At 34.4% G+C, this 15822-nt stretch overlaps 1 protein-coding gene across 22 annotated transcripts in view; it reads right to left on the bottom strand.

Annotated features, from left to right (window-relative positions):
- LOC144958715 (uncharacterized) overlaps positions 1-15822 on the bottom strand; it is a 138497-nt gene that overhangs the window by 5993 nt on the left and 116682 nt on the right. For 16 of the 22 annotated variants that reach the window (XM_078890865.1, XM_078890880.1, XM_078890885.1 and 13 more), the window contains 4 exons: positions 12752-12829; positions 8699-8767; positions 3501-3745; positions 2161-2319 (listed from right to left, as the gene is read on the bottom strand). In XM_078890865.1, coding sequence (XP_078746991.1) covers positions 2161-2319; positions 3501-3745; positions 8699-8767; positions 12752-12829 — 551 coding nt within the window. The remainder of the gene's footprint in view (positions 1-2160; positions 2320-3500; positions 3746-8698; positions 8768-12751; positions 12830-15822) is intronic. The other 6 variants (XM_078890887.1, XM_078890876.1, XM_078890869.1 and 3 more) reach the window with 2 other exon arrangements.

The following is a 15822-nucleotide window of genomic DNA, read 5'->3' as shown; positions in this document are numbered from 1 at the left end:
AATAATAATGATAAGAAAGAGTAATAAGAAAGAGGATAGCTACTGATATTTTGGGAGTTATAGATAGTATGCAGATGACGTCACTCAGGCCTTTGTTATTGTTTTTGCCATCCGCGTTTGTGAGTTGTTCTCACTAACTGTATTAACCAGACTATAAAAGTTCATGGTTACACAGAGTTTGTGTGTTGGTCCGTTATACTTCCGGATGGCAATGTTGTGAACTCCTTGGCCAAGCGCATTCTATCTATATAGATGGTTGAGGGGAAATTGGTTGAAACTATGTTGTAGGAGGAAGAATATATATACATATATATATATATATATATATATATATATATATATATATATATATATATATATATATTCTTCCTCCTACAATATATATTGAATCGTGTTGGATACAAATATGTAGCTTATGCCTGGGAGAAAAATATACTATAATCAAACACCCTCATGAAGCCACACTCAACACGAAAAATGAGATGTACAACAGCTGCCCACATAGACGAAAACATCTACTAATCAACTACAAACCTACGGAACCACATATATAGATTCACTCAATCAGGCTATAGATAGTATGCGCTTGGCTAAGAAGCCCATAACATTGCCATCCGGAAGCATAACGGACCAACACACAAAACTATGTGTAACCTTGAACGTTTATAGTCTGGTTAACACAGTTTAGTGAGAATCACTCACAAACTCGGATGGCAAAATACAATAACAAAGGCTTGAGCGACGTCATCTTCGTTCTATCTATAAACATCACGATTGATCAAAGTGTGTAGAACTTGTGAGCATTTTACCTTAACGCATACTGTCGATGGTAATACCAAGTAGTTTGCTAAGTTTAGCACTAACTACCATAAATTTATACTCGGACGACTATCCGAGACGCGTGGTTAGGTTCCATTCCACTCAGTGTATAGATAGTATGCGCTTGGCTAAGAAGCTCATAATATTGCCATCCGAAAGTATGACGGACCAACACACAAAACTGTGTGTATCCATGAACGTTTATAGTCAGGTTAATACAGTTCAATGAGCATTACTCATAAACGTGGATGGAAAAAAACAATAACCAAGACCTGAGTGACGTCATTTTCGAACTATCAAAAGATAGTTCGAAGATGACCTCACTCAAGCCTTAGTTTTTGTTTTTGCCATCCGCGTTTGTGAGTTGTTCTCACTAAACTGTATTAACCTGACTATAAACGTTCATGGTTACACAGAGTTTGTGTGTTGGTCCGTTATACTTCCGGATGGCAATGTTGTGAACTCCTTGGCCAAGCGCATTCTATCTATAGATAGTATGCGCTTGGCTAAGAAGCTCATAACATCGCCACCCGGAAGTATAACGGACCAACACACAAAATTGTGTGTATCCATGAACGTTTATAGTCGGGTTAATACAGTTCAGTGAGCATTACTCATAAACGTGGATGGCAAAAAACAATAACAAAGACCTAAGTGACGTCATCTTCGACCTATCTATAGCTCTCTGTTTACAAAATTTATGATAGTCTGTAACCACATGGTATTAGTAAAAAAAAACAAACATCTATAAGATAGTATGCGCTTGGCTAAGAAGCTCACAACATTGCCATCCGGAAGAATAACGGACCAACACACAAAACTATGTGTATCCATGAACGTTTATAGTCGGGTTAATACATTTCAGTGAGCAATACTCATAAACGCGGATGGCAAAAAACAATAACAAAGACCTGAGTGACGTCATCTTCGAACTATCTATAGTCTGATTGATACAATTTAGAGAGAACTGATCGTTAAAATGACTGTCTAAAACAATAACAAAGAGCCGAGTAATGTCAATCTCGCTCCTTCTAGAGATAGTATGAGCTTGGAGAAGAAGCTCACAACATTTCCATCCGAAAGTATAACGGACCAACACACAAAACTATGTGTAACCATGAACTTTTATAGTCTGGTTAATACAGTTTAGTGAGAATCACTCACAAACGCGGATGGCAAAATACAATAACAAAGACCTTAGTGACGTCAACTTCAAACTATCTATAGTTTGATTGATATAATTTAGTGAGAACTGATAATTAAAATGGCTGTCTAAAACAACAACAAAGAGCTGAGTAACGTCAATCTCGCTCCCTCTGTACGAAAAGTGTCTAAACTCACATCGGCGGCCTCATCTTCTGACTTGTCTTCCTCTTCCTCCAACGGCGGAGATGGAATGTGAATCCTGGTCTGTGTTGGTTCCATCTCTGGGCTGGACGCCTCCCGGACAAATTGGAATTCTCCGTCAGACTCGTCCGTGCGGAATTCCGGTGAGGAAGCCTGAAAATAAATGAGTGAATAAATGAATAAATAACAAAATATGACCCATAACATTAGTCTGGTTATATTTTTTTTAAAGATAAAAAAAGATATTTGTAACGACGATTATCTCACGATGGAATGTAGGAAAGGAGCAGACTTCAATGTGTTTCTTATCTAAACTTTCAGGTACGTTGTAGGTTGAGCAAATGTTCATCATTTATCAGCATAGAAATCGGAATATTTTCTCCAATATCGCTGGCAATTACAGACATTTTTTGTTTCAACTTTTTAACTTTAAACTTATTATTAATTTTTAAAAAATAAATTGAATTTTAAAGTTAAAATAAAGTGACAACTTAGGTAGCAGGCACTGGTGAAAGAGATAAAGATCTGAAAAAAGTTTGTATGAAAGTATGAAACAGTGCCAGACAATGACAAAGCAGAAAGAAAAACACACCAAAAAAAACAAGAAAAAAACAAAAAAAAACAAACAAACAAACAAAAAAAAAACAAAAAAAAAAAAAAACAAAAAAAAAAAACAAACTTTATCAATCCCATTGGGCTTTGAATTTTTTTTCAGAGGCTTTCTTCAAAATGTAATATACAAGACTAAAGGAGCTCAGGCCTCGACCACAGAGTAGCATCGGACAGTCAGCAACATGGGATAAATTTCTTGCTGAAGGAATAATAATAAACTAAATGCGGAATAAGGGGGGTGTTCGTGATGCATGTCAATACTAAATTACAATATCATTGTGCGGCTATGTGGTCTTGTGGTATGACACTCGTTTTCGTATCGGAAGCATAGTTGAGTCCTTGGAAAAGGCTCTTTACTCGCATTCTCTCACCATGCTCAGGTGTAAAATGAGTATGTACCTGGTCGTTAAGAGCGTTGTCTCTGTCCGAAAAAAAAGTCATATCACCTTACAGGCGTCATGTCTCGTTCTACTTGTTATGTTTGCTGTTGGTCAGGGACCCTTTGTAAAGCGCTTTGAGCACGTTTAGTAGGTATTGCGCTATATAAAAGCTCAGATTTTTTGTTTATTTTACAAGACAAAAACAAAAAAAAACGCCCAACAAATCAAAACAAAAAGAAAACAGCCAAAAAAAAAAAAAAAAAAAAAAAAAAAAAAAAAAAACAACGAACAAATAATACAATAAACAACAAAAAAGACGAAGGATTTACATCTTTTTCTTACCTTGTACTCAGAAGTTAACGGAGACGCTTCTCTGGGCGGAGGGGGCGCAGTCTCTTCAACAACAGGCGGAGGCGGTGGAGGCGGTTCCTCTGCCTCGCTCTCGATGGCTTTCCTCATCTCCTCCATAAGCGCTGCCTCCTCGTCCTTCGTCTTCGCCTTCTTCGTCTTCTTCCCCTTCTTTCCTTTTTTCTCTTCTTTCTTCGGGACTGAGGGTTCTTTCTTGGGTTTCTTCTCCCGCGGTTTTCCTATAATAGATCAGAATGAAAAGCAATATTTGTTTAAATTGAGTGTGAAAAATACGTGATCCTTAATAATATAGCACAACATAAAATCCACTCAATGTGTCCAAAGCAGCTTAAAAGGAGGCCCAAGCCGACAGCAACGTTTAACACATAGGAAAGAGACACGTAAAGCCTTGAAGACTCTTATATTTAAAAGTAATAAATCCAGAGACAACGAGGTTAATGGGCAGCTTCTCATTTGAAATGCATTGAGAAAATTCGACCAAAGACCTTTCTATTTTATCATGGACCCGGCTTTGTACTATCCATAGCCAGAGTTGAACCTTTTACCTTCAAGTGAAAAGCCCAGTGAGAAAATGCCAAATCACAAAGCCGCAATGTGGGATCAAGAAACAAGTTAGGAGCCAATGAAAATGATTTGCTGTAACAAGATGGTTTTTTATTTGTTGTTTTTTTTTGTTGTTTTTTTTTTTTTTTTTTTTGCTTTTGAGGGTTTTACGGCGCTTGCAACACATTATGATGATATCAACGCCAGTAAAAAGGAAGAAAATGGGAAAGTAAAAAGTTCTAGAATTACAATTAAAGCACCCAAGAAAAGGTAAGACAAAGGGGAATTTGTTCAAATAGGAAACAGATGTAGATTCCAAGAGCACACTATCAAAGTACTTAGTTTGAGATCACCTAAAATTCTCATCCGGACACAAGCACAGGCCCCAACTAAGAGATACACTCAAATGCTTACAATTCATATATAACATGTAAACAAAAGAATACAGTGAATAACAGAGAGATGATTTACAAGGAAAAAAAGAATACCATCTCCCAAAACTCTATCTAAATATTTGATTGTTTCCCTCCCAGCCAGGGTATCCGGCCAGGGCCAGGACAAAACCAAGTAATCTCATTCCAAGACAAAGACAGAAAGCAGATAGAGGGAGATAGAAGACACAGTAAGTGCCTCCCTACCCACTATGGGAGGTAAGGGACTCCACCCAGCTGTAACAAGTTCATGCCATTGTTCCCTGGCCTTCGTAAAGTTATGGCCTGATACTGACAAAAAAATGACGTCAATATGCCAATCTTTTGCCACAAAAGAAAACAAATCGTGAGTTGTACTCAAAAGTTCAACCAATGAAATGACTTGTTTCCATGAGCTCTAATAACGACAACTCACTAGGCGGTGCAAAAACCAAATAATGACGCCAAACTGCCAGTCCTTTTTGATTTCAGTATCAGGCTATAACATAACGATGGCTACGATTGTTCCCTGGGGAGGGATATTGGGCTATTCATGACAAGAATTGCATAAAGTAGCGTCCTATCCAAAAGATAATGAACGAAAATTAGCTGTTTATCACCATAAAAACAGGCATACAATCCAATCCGTCCATGGACTTAATCGCTGCGAAAAACCAGTATCTAGCTCAATGATTTAAAACAAAATAATATTTTCCCACAGTGCAATATGATAATTCCACAATGAAACAAAGTAATTAAGGTATTGCAACATTGACTATATAGAAACAAATTAGGTACGTGGAAAACAAGCATAATTTTTCAAATTCAACAAATAACAGTTGTCTAGAGTGTATTTATAGGTTTTTTATGTATTAAAAAGTTAGAGAGAGAGAGAGAGAGAGAGAGAGAGAGAGAGAGAGAGAGAGAGCTGGCAAGCAGGAATAAGCTAAAGCCACACATTATTATTATTGTGAGTAGCAACACGTCAGCAATTATGGAAACAAAATGAAAATCATTCAAATAGCAATCGGGTTACGATTATCTATATAATATTATGAGAGAAAACAAAATAAACGCAGAAAAAATATGAGACCAATCGCTTCCTTTTTTTTTTTAGCTTGGGCGACCGAAGAGTTTCTGGAATGACAGAATTTATGAAGTACAACAGACAAAGCCGAAAGGAACGACTCCACTATAACAAAGAAAGTATTGGACTGGAACCCTCGGGGCAGAAGATCAAGGGGAAGCCCACGAGGAACACGGGGAAGAAAGAAGCTGATATACAGAGAAGTGGTAAGACCCGGAATGAGATTAAAAAGTTAGCTCAGGAGAGAGAAGGATGGAAACTGTTTGTCTGTGTCCTATACCCTGTCCCAGGGTGAAAAAGGCAATGATAATGATGATGAATCGCTTCCGACCGGTATCATGTCATGTTCAAACTGACAATGTTGCTATGTCAACTGAATGAGTGTTCCAAAGTTAAATCAATCATAAATTAATATTGAATATGTGACTCATGAGTCAATCTGGCATTTTGTCGGGATGAAACAGATACCCCCCCCCCCCCAAGAAATAGTTTGGACTCAAAATTATCAGGATTAACAAATAAAAGTTTCTTCGTATTATTTTGAATATGAATCTAAACTCCATTTCCCTCAACGAGGCCATTTATTCAAATTCTATTTAAAGCATCATATTAATCCCGACATAATGCCACTTTGAGAGAATCGGTCACACAATGTATCGTCCTGTTAGTCAAGGCGTTAATAGTAATCATTTTCATGAGGTTAAAAAAAAAACCCAATCACAATGGGCAACGACGATTCGCCTTTGTATTAACCGCCATACTTTAGAAAGACACGTATTTAAAAATTTGGCCAGAAATATCGTTCTTCAAATATCGATCTATTCAATCGACCCCCGTGAGTTCCTAGAAGACCTCCTGAGGTCTCAACTTTGAGAGTCTTTGCCAAGGTGAAGGCCATTTGAATCGATCGATATTTGAAGAAAGAGTTTTCTGACGAAATGTTTAAATGTGATCCTTCGCCTCAAAGCGGTATTAAGTCGGGTTTGTAAAGATGTTGAAAATTGAATTTATAGCCAGAAATATCAGACTTGTGTTGAGTTTATATAATTTAATGAGGAGAATGGATACCACATTTTAGGGTGCTAATGCCAACAATTTATATTTTTGACCAGTTTAACATTTAATTCGGCTTTTCAGCATCTGGTTCGTTCCGACATAATACCGTTTTGAGACGATGGGTCACAAATACGAGTTGTTCTTTTTTTCTTCTCCGGACTACGGCCGCTAACTGTTAATTAAGTAGAGTTGAATAGGGGTGGAGGATTTTTTAAAAAGCATGAAAAAGAAAAGAAAACATTATTGTTGGAAGTTGAAACAGGAGTCAAGTTTGGCAGGACTGAGACTTAGTTTTGAAGTCCAATGGGAGCGATCTATATTACATTTCCATGTGCTCGAGGTCATTGGTCACATTGCAATATGTGCCACATAGTGAAAAGTGTTCACAGTTTTTAAAATATCTAACATCACGATTGGTCATTTTGTTCATAAACAAAGCAGCGTGTTTACATTTCTCAAGAAATATCCAATCGTTGGACAGCAACACATCATGTGATTGGTGACTTGGTTAGACGAAAACATGAATATAGATCGCCGCTCCCATTACGTAGAGTTGAATAGGGGTGGGGAATTTTTTTAAAAAGCATTAAAAAGAAAAGTAAACATTTTTGTTGGACATTTGAAACAGGCGTCAAGTTAGGCAGGGATGAACCTTAGATTTTGAAGTCTGATTGGCTACAATGATCTTTTTTTCTTCATCGCTTCCTTCCGTTTATCTTGTTTTAAGTAATACATAATTTATGCTTTTATTGTTTTTTATATTAATGGCTGAAGATGGGTTTCATGTCATAAACGTTCTGTGTTTATTATTATTTTGTTTTCTTATAAAACTTGTACAATCATTTTTTGTATACTACTTTTTACAGATCTTTTTCTTCCTTTTCTATATTTCAATGTAGAAATATTTAACATTTATTTTGATATGATATGGAAGGGTTGCTCGGAAAAGCATGGTCTTGCGTTAAAGATGAAACAAAATTGGCGTCACTGAGATCTTTGTGATTGTTTTTAGACAGCCATTTTAATGATTAGTTCTCACTAAAAAAAATTATATAAATCAGACTAATATACGTTTAAGGTTTAAGCTCAGTTTTGTGCGTTTTTCGCACCTTATATCCGACTGGAGTTTATTGCGAGTATTTTACCTAAACGCATAGCATCGTTAAGAGACAAGGGTAGGAAGAAATGTGATAAGGGAGAAGAATGGTTATGTATAGCAGCGTTAATTAGAAGGAATATAGATAGATCAAAGTTGACGTCATTCAGGTCTTTGTTATTGTTTTTTTTTTTGCCATATTATACGTTTATGAGTACTTCTCACTAAACTGTATGAACCAGACTATAAAAGTTCAAGATTACACATAGTTTTGCATGTTGGTACGTTATACTTCCGGATGGCAATGTTGTGAGCTTCTTAGCCCAGCGCATACTATCTATATTAATTCAAATGTTATAGATCAGAGTGGGATTATTCATGACGTGAACATATTTGCAGGTATGGTAACTGGACGCAATAGGCTTCGACAGTAAATTGTGACGTCACTTCCCTCATACTGACACATAGTAACTTAGTAACTGGTTCTAAACTATCGGAACAATGGCGGACGCCCTTATGAAATACTTCTCCGACGAGCATATCCAGAGGAGAAAAAAAATTATAAACCTGATCATGTTTTGACTTTTATACATTCTAATCACATGACATGTGAAAAAGTTCTAGCCATAATGAGGAATAAAAAGTACCGATTTTCTTTGTTTAGAACCGAGCTGCTGGTTGCTGAGCGGAAGTGACGTCATACTATTGAATCCAATTAGAGGCTCGTTTCAACATCGTTGCAATGGAGAATACTATGCGTTGGTTTGATAGTATGTATGTCCATTACAACAAATGAGGCCATAACAATTTGGGTTATCAGACCTGCGAATAAGTACACGTGGATTGTTCATTATGAGTGCGTTACGCACGGCGAAACTGATTGGTCGTGTTAGGTAATTAATCAATAGCCAATGCATGGATTATAATTAGAATCATTGTTATACTGAAGAAAGGCAAGCCGGATTGGGCAAAGCCTCACCCTTTGGAGGGGGGACGGGTGGTTTGCCCCCATACAACTTGGTCAGTTCATCCATGTGGTCCATAAGACCTGCAGAATTATTTCATTAAGTTAACAATTCGGAGGCTTGGAATATTAATATTATTATTATTATTATTATTATTATTATAATAATAATAATAATAATAATAATAATAATAATAATAATAATAATAATAATAATAATGATGATGATGATGATAATTATAATAATAACAATAATAATAATAATAATAATAATATAATAATAATAATAATAATAATAATAATAATAATAATAATAATAATAATAATAATAACAATAATAATAAATAATAATAATAATAATAATAATAATAATAATAATAATAATAATAATAATAATAATAATAATAATAATAATAACAATAATGGACTCTTAACTTAAATATCGCACGGTGTCCTCAGCATGAGGCTCTTGGCGCTTTACATCAACACAAAGTAATTTTCAAGTATTCACATAACATTTAAAAAAAAAAATTAAAAAAATTAAAGGCTTTCTTAAACACAGACAATAATAATATAGACTCCTGAAAAGTCTGTGGAATGGTGTTCCATACAAACAGAACAAAATGAGAAAGGACCTTGTTCCCGCCTTTGTACAAATGTAATGCGTGGGCGAGCCAAACGGATGGGAACATTTAAGACAAATGAATGGGTTATATTAAGAAACATGATTTAGTTGCATTTTATCATTTTTACTGTTTGACCAGATTATTATCACAGATTCATAAAAAAGCAATAAGAGCAATGGCTATTTTAACGCATTAATGATATGTAGGTACTAATCAGTAAATAAATAATAGAAATAAAAATATAAGTTCAACAAGGAGAGCTTGTTACATCAAAATTAATAAATTAATGAAAAATGGGTAGAAAGGGGGGACAATTACCACCATAGATATTCTGCACACAAAGTGCAACTTTGTGGACATATAAAGTAACAGTAAAACAATTATTCATAACATAATTAATGGAAATATAACGTAATGTAATTAATGGGCATCCATAATCCGTTAACCGATAGATGTTGTGGTTAAAATGACAACAAATAAAAAAGTTCTTCATAATATTCATGGTGAATTCTTCTGTCATCAAAATGAAACTGTATGTAAAATACTCGTAACTAATCTATTATTCAGTGTGAATGATGGTGAGCATAAAAGATTTAAGATATAAAATAACCTTGATGTATAATTTTTAAAATAGATAGTGAAATAAATATGTAGGTTTTAGAACAGACAACAGCAATGGAGAGTAGAGAGGAAGCGACATATCTATCCAAGTTACCAACAATTAGTTCAATACATCAATATGAAAATTTGCCCTATTTTCTCTTTTATATAAAATGTTGTCAAAATATCTATTTTTATCATTTACAGAATGGCGACACGACCGTTTAATTCGTCTCTTTTCTTCTTCCTCCTCATGTTCATACCTTTTCTCCTATGTATATAATATGAAGCATTTAATTGTAAAATGTTCCTTAGTTGAAAAGGAAAGAAAACTATTTTTGTTTTGAATCATCTCTCTCTCTCTCTCTCTCTCTCTCTCTCTCTCTCTCTCTCTCTTGTTTACATTTATCATACAAATCAATTTGTAAATATATCTTATAACCATTAAGGGTTATAAGGGTCAAAAGACCGTTAAATACCGTAGCCATCGTTAACTTATAGATAGTATGCAGATGACGTCAATCAGGCCTTTGTTATTGTTTTTGCCATCCGCGTTTGTGAGTTGTTCTCACTCAACTGAATTAACCAGACTATAAAAGTTCATGGTTACACAGAGTTTGTGTGTTGGTCCGTTATACTTCCGGATGGCAATGTTGTGGACTCCTTGGCCAAGCGCATTCTATCTATAGCCTGACACTGATCAAAAAATGACGTCAAAATGGCCACAAAAGAAAACATCTCGTGAATTGTATTCAATAGTTCAACCAATGAAATAACTTGTTTCCATGAGCATTACTAACGAAAACTCACTAGGCGGTTCAAAAAACAAATAATGACGTCAAAATGCCAGTCTTTTTGGGTTTCAGTGTCAGGCTATAACTTAACGATGGCTACGTAAATACCCTGTCATAATATAATATGTAGATGTAAATCGATAATAGTTAACACAAAGATAAGGAAATATCAAATACACACAATAGTAGATACCTTCACACAAATACAATAATGAAAACGTTTTTTTTTCTCTTCTAGACAGTTCAATTCCCGACAAATGGGACAAAACAATGTGTTAGAAACTCAAACCACCGCATACATGGCATTTTTGTTTACAAAAGAACACAGGATGTGCTATTTGGATAACATTGCATAGTCTATGTTATTTACAAAAGAACACAGTAAGTGCTATTTGGATAACATTGCATAGTCTATGTTATTTAGAAAAGAACACAGTATGTGCTTATGGATAACATTGCATAGTCTATGTTATTTACAAAAGAACACAGTATGTGCTATTTGGATAACATTGCATAGTCTATGTTATTTACAAAAGAACACAGTATGTGATATTTGGATAACATTGCATAGTCTATGTAATTTACAAGAACAGTATGTGCTATTTGGATAACATTGCATAGTCTATGTTATTTACAAAAGAACACAGTATGTGATATTTGGATAACATTGCATAGTCTATGTAATTTAAAAACAACGGCAGAGTAAGTGTGGCTCAACATAAGAACAACAATATTTTTTTGTACAATGCAAGATCACATACCAAGCACCATTATTGTATAAAACTAAACTACGGGATCAAATCCAAAAATTTTTTAAAATGTGCTTTTAATAGCGCAATATCCACTAAACTTGCTCAAAGCGCTTTACAAAAGGGGTCCCTGGTCAACAGCAACATTTAACATGTAGGACGAGACATGACGCCTGTTAGGCGATATTACAATTTTTTCGGATAGAGACAACGCTGTTAACGGCCAGGTACTCATTTTACATGAGTACGGTGAGAGGATTTGAGTAAAGTGAGTTAAAAGGCCATACGAAAAGCTGTTACTGTGATGATTATGATTACCATACCATCACATAGTTTAGCGATTGGGATCGTTACAAACAGAACGTAATATCACACTGCAACAATACACTTTTCTGTTTGTTTTGTATATAAACTACACACCACGCACACACAATCATATATAAAAAAACACTTCACCAAAAGCTGTGACTGTGATAATAATGATAATCCTATTATCATCTCCTTTGGCGAATAGGATAACAGCCCTTTGCTACACCTATATTATATATTATCTTGCTGCAAAAATGATAAAAAAGACTTTCGAAGCTAGTTTTAGGTCACATCGAGATACAATTATGAGCTAACACTCTCTAAAGCAACCTGTTGGATGCCTTTGAATCTCAAGAAAAAATAAATTGTAGTTTCAATACTTCAGGGCATCGTTATATTTAGAGGCAAACAACAGACAAATAACAAATTGATTGCCGTTTTCTTTGAATGATATCTTGATATTTTATTATACTTTGAGGCAAACATGACGAGCATTTTCCTATCATATAAGTCACTAGACAGATGACAAATAGAATGCTGTTTTCTCAGAATGATATCTTGATATTTTGTTATATTTGGAAACACGACATATATTTTCCTATTTCAATCACAAAACAAATAACAAATTGATTGCATGTTTCTCTGAATTATATCTTGATATATTGTTACATTTTCAGGCAACACAAGACAGATATTTTCCTATATAAGTCACTAGACGAGTGTCAATTTAAATAGAATGCAGTTTTCTCTGAGATATATAAATTGCAACTTATCAGGTTTCGAACGTCGCCTCCTCAAATAAGTACATACACATTTATATTTCGAATAGATTTGTTTAATTCTATTTTTAACAATTATGTTTTTTTCCCACACACTCCACACAAATATAAAAGCGTCAAAAAAAAACAACAAAAAAAAAAAAAAAAAATAAAAAAAAACACACGGCAAGCTGTCACTCTGACTGTGCGTGGTGACAGCGATAAATCCTACCATCTCCTTCTTTTGCAGCAGGGGCACTTTCCGTTGCTTCAACTTCTGTAGGCGCTGGGGGCGGTACCGGTACTGTGTCTAGAACATCAGTGTTATTTCATATTATATACATTTTATTAATATAACAATACAATAAATGGGAGATATGAAAATAGACACATACAAGAATAATTGAAACATAGAAGTATATCTTTGAAGACTAAGGCAAACTATTAATGTGCAAAACATCTACCAAGTAGACAGACCTGCCTGCTCTTACGAAACATTCGGAGAATTACGAAATTTTGGCTCCAAATTCAGGACTTCAAGAGCATCTCCAAGTCATTAAATCTTACTGAAAATAAAAGTTAAGGCCAGACTATACAATTTAAAGGATTTTGAAGTGTTTTAAAATCCTTGTTTAACACAATTGTTGATTTTTAGTTAACTACAGTGACTAAGTTTTTACCTCCGAATTAACTGCGAATTTTAGATTTTGAGATTTTCAAGTAGGCAGGTCTGATCTAGCAATGTGCTTACTATTACAAATATTACAACGTGTTATCTAAATAGCATCTCTGATCATCGAAACTTAGTGGTTTGTCCCCCCCCCCTGCCCCCCTCACCGCTAAAAACGGTTTCATATAATGTATTTAGATGCTAACAACCCGTTTTATTGTTAAAATATGAAATTTTAGTTAAAAGTTTCTTTTATAAGGACAATAGGCATACGTTATTTAAAAAGTAATAAGCAAAAATGAATAAACAGCTTTCAAAAAAAAAAAGAACAAAATACTAAGCACGGGACGTTTCGGGTTCACAACTCTTCTTCAGTCATGCATTATTTAAAAACCAGACAGACGGCAGATCCCAGTTTTGAGATTTTTGTTGTTGTTGCCAAGATGAAGGCCATTTACACCGATAGATATTTGAAGGAAGAGTTTTAAGGCCAACTTTTTAAATACCTGGTTAACGGTGTTCTCTTTAAATCTTTGAAATTGTTGTAAGATGATCAGAGACACGATGGATTGCTGTTATTGCTACTGTCACGTCTATAATATTATACGTTATGTTGAGTTGTTATTATTATTATTATTTATTGTTATTGATGATGATGTTCTGATGGCAATGACAGTAATATTGATGGTGTTGTCGATAATGGCTGTGATGATAATGATGATGATAAAGTAGATGATGATGATGATGATGATGATGATGATGATGATGATGATGATAACGATAATGATGATCAGATGACATGCGCATACTTTGGGGTCAATTTTCTGGATTTTAAAAATTTGAGCAAACTGTGCTATTTCTACAAAAAGTCAATATGATAAGCACAGAATATTGACTCTCTCAAGTTCCACTTGAGAGAAAAAAATTCTATAAAGACTCAAATTCCAACCTATGAATATCAGATCAAGATAAAGATGAAATGAACAGCTCAGTTCTTTCTTCCCAACAAGGCTGCGGTTGCCATACATTTCATGCAAAACAGGTTTGAAACCGTTCTTTTCTCCTACCGATCGCCCCTAGAGCCTACAACTGTTGACAACTCTTCATTGTGTACCTTTAGCCAACGGTTGTCGTGGCGACGGTTCCGATTTCCTGTTATCTGTGACCTTGACCTCTTCCACCGGCTTCTCCTCCTTCTCCTCAATCACCTTATTTTCTTGTTGCTAAAATTTTCCTAGTTGTCTTAATTGACGCCATGATATTATTTTAGCTACCTTTTACAAGAAAAACCACAAGAAGAAGTGCTTTTTTTAAAAATCAGAAAATAATAAAAAAAGGGGAAAAAACACCCATCAGAATTAAATACTATGATCAAATGTTGTTCAATGTGTTCACAATGGCTCACTGTCTCAAATTATCAATGCAATGTGAAGTGTTTGAATATTTCTGAAAAGGTATTTTTTGCATAATAGTAAAGTTTCCACCGAAACTATATTTACAAATTTAGTTTTTGTTTGTCTTTGCCCTATTATTGGATGTTTAAAATTTGGTAAGGCTATGTTAATTATGAGAATGCCATAAAAATTATTTACTGGATACTGGCTATCGATTTACAAGTGAAATAAAAGATTCTCAAAACAGACGATTAAAAGAAAATCATCTCAAAGACGCACACCACAAACAAGTGAAGCACCCATAAAAGGAATAAATCTATAGATTTGAATAATGAATATTTGGATTTTACAATATATTGATTACTATCATAATGGTAGGATATACAAATTAAATAAATTCCTGCGTGGCTAATGATAAGCAATCTTTCTGACATGAAATGTTTTCTTTGAAACCATTATTCTTTTGTTGTAAAAGTATCCTCTCAATATTAATACACTTTTGAAGTTTAAAATTAATGTGTTAAGTTGTTTAAATTCCATTGGGGTCTAATTTCACATGTAATGTCTTGCATCACGATATTTTCTAAATGTGGCGATAATGAAATCGCTTTGATCATAATTATATAAATTGCAACTGATTTTTATTGTTTGTTTTTGTATCCTTGTAAAGCGCTTTGAGCACATTTAGTGGATATTGCGCTATATAAAATCTCATTTATTTATTTATTTATTTATATATTTATCCAAAAAGATTGTTCCGAATGTTGAGAAAATTGCTACACCTAAACTTTTATATTTATGATTCGAAAATATTTTCCTTTTATAGGATTTTATTTTCTTAGAATAATTGTGAAATTAGTTTATAGCAACGAGCGTGAATGAAATATGCATTATTTCTGACTATTAACAATCTGAAATGTTGCGGCTTGTTTTTTTTGTTTTTTGTTTGTTCTATTTTTAGTTTTAATTTAGCAACAAAGAACGATTTTCCCAATGTACACGTTTTTTGTCTGCCTAGGCGTGGTAGTGCTGGGAGAGTGAAAAAGCGTAGCACAAACAGTCATGGCATAAGTGTGAAATGCTCGAAGGCATACGAAGGTTCTTGAAAGCATAAGCGGTAGTTTATGCAGCGGTGGTGGTTGTGTCTCAGTGATGATGACATTGACGATGATGATGTATGGTGATGATGATGATGATGATGATGATGATGATGATGATGATGATGATGATGTATGATGA

This window comes from Berghia stephanieae, chromosome 13, assembly GCF_034508935.2.
Source record: "Berghia stephanieae isolate SIO BIC M18660-M18661 chromosome 13, UCSD_Bste_1.3, whole genome shotgun sequence".
NCBI lineage: Eukaryota > Metazoa > Mollusca > Gastropoda > Nudibranchia > Aeolidiidae > Berghia > Berghia stephanieae.
This window is presented reverse-complemented; position numbering and strand designations above follow the sequence as displayed.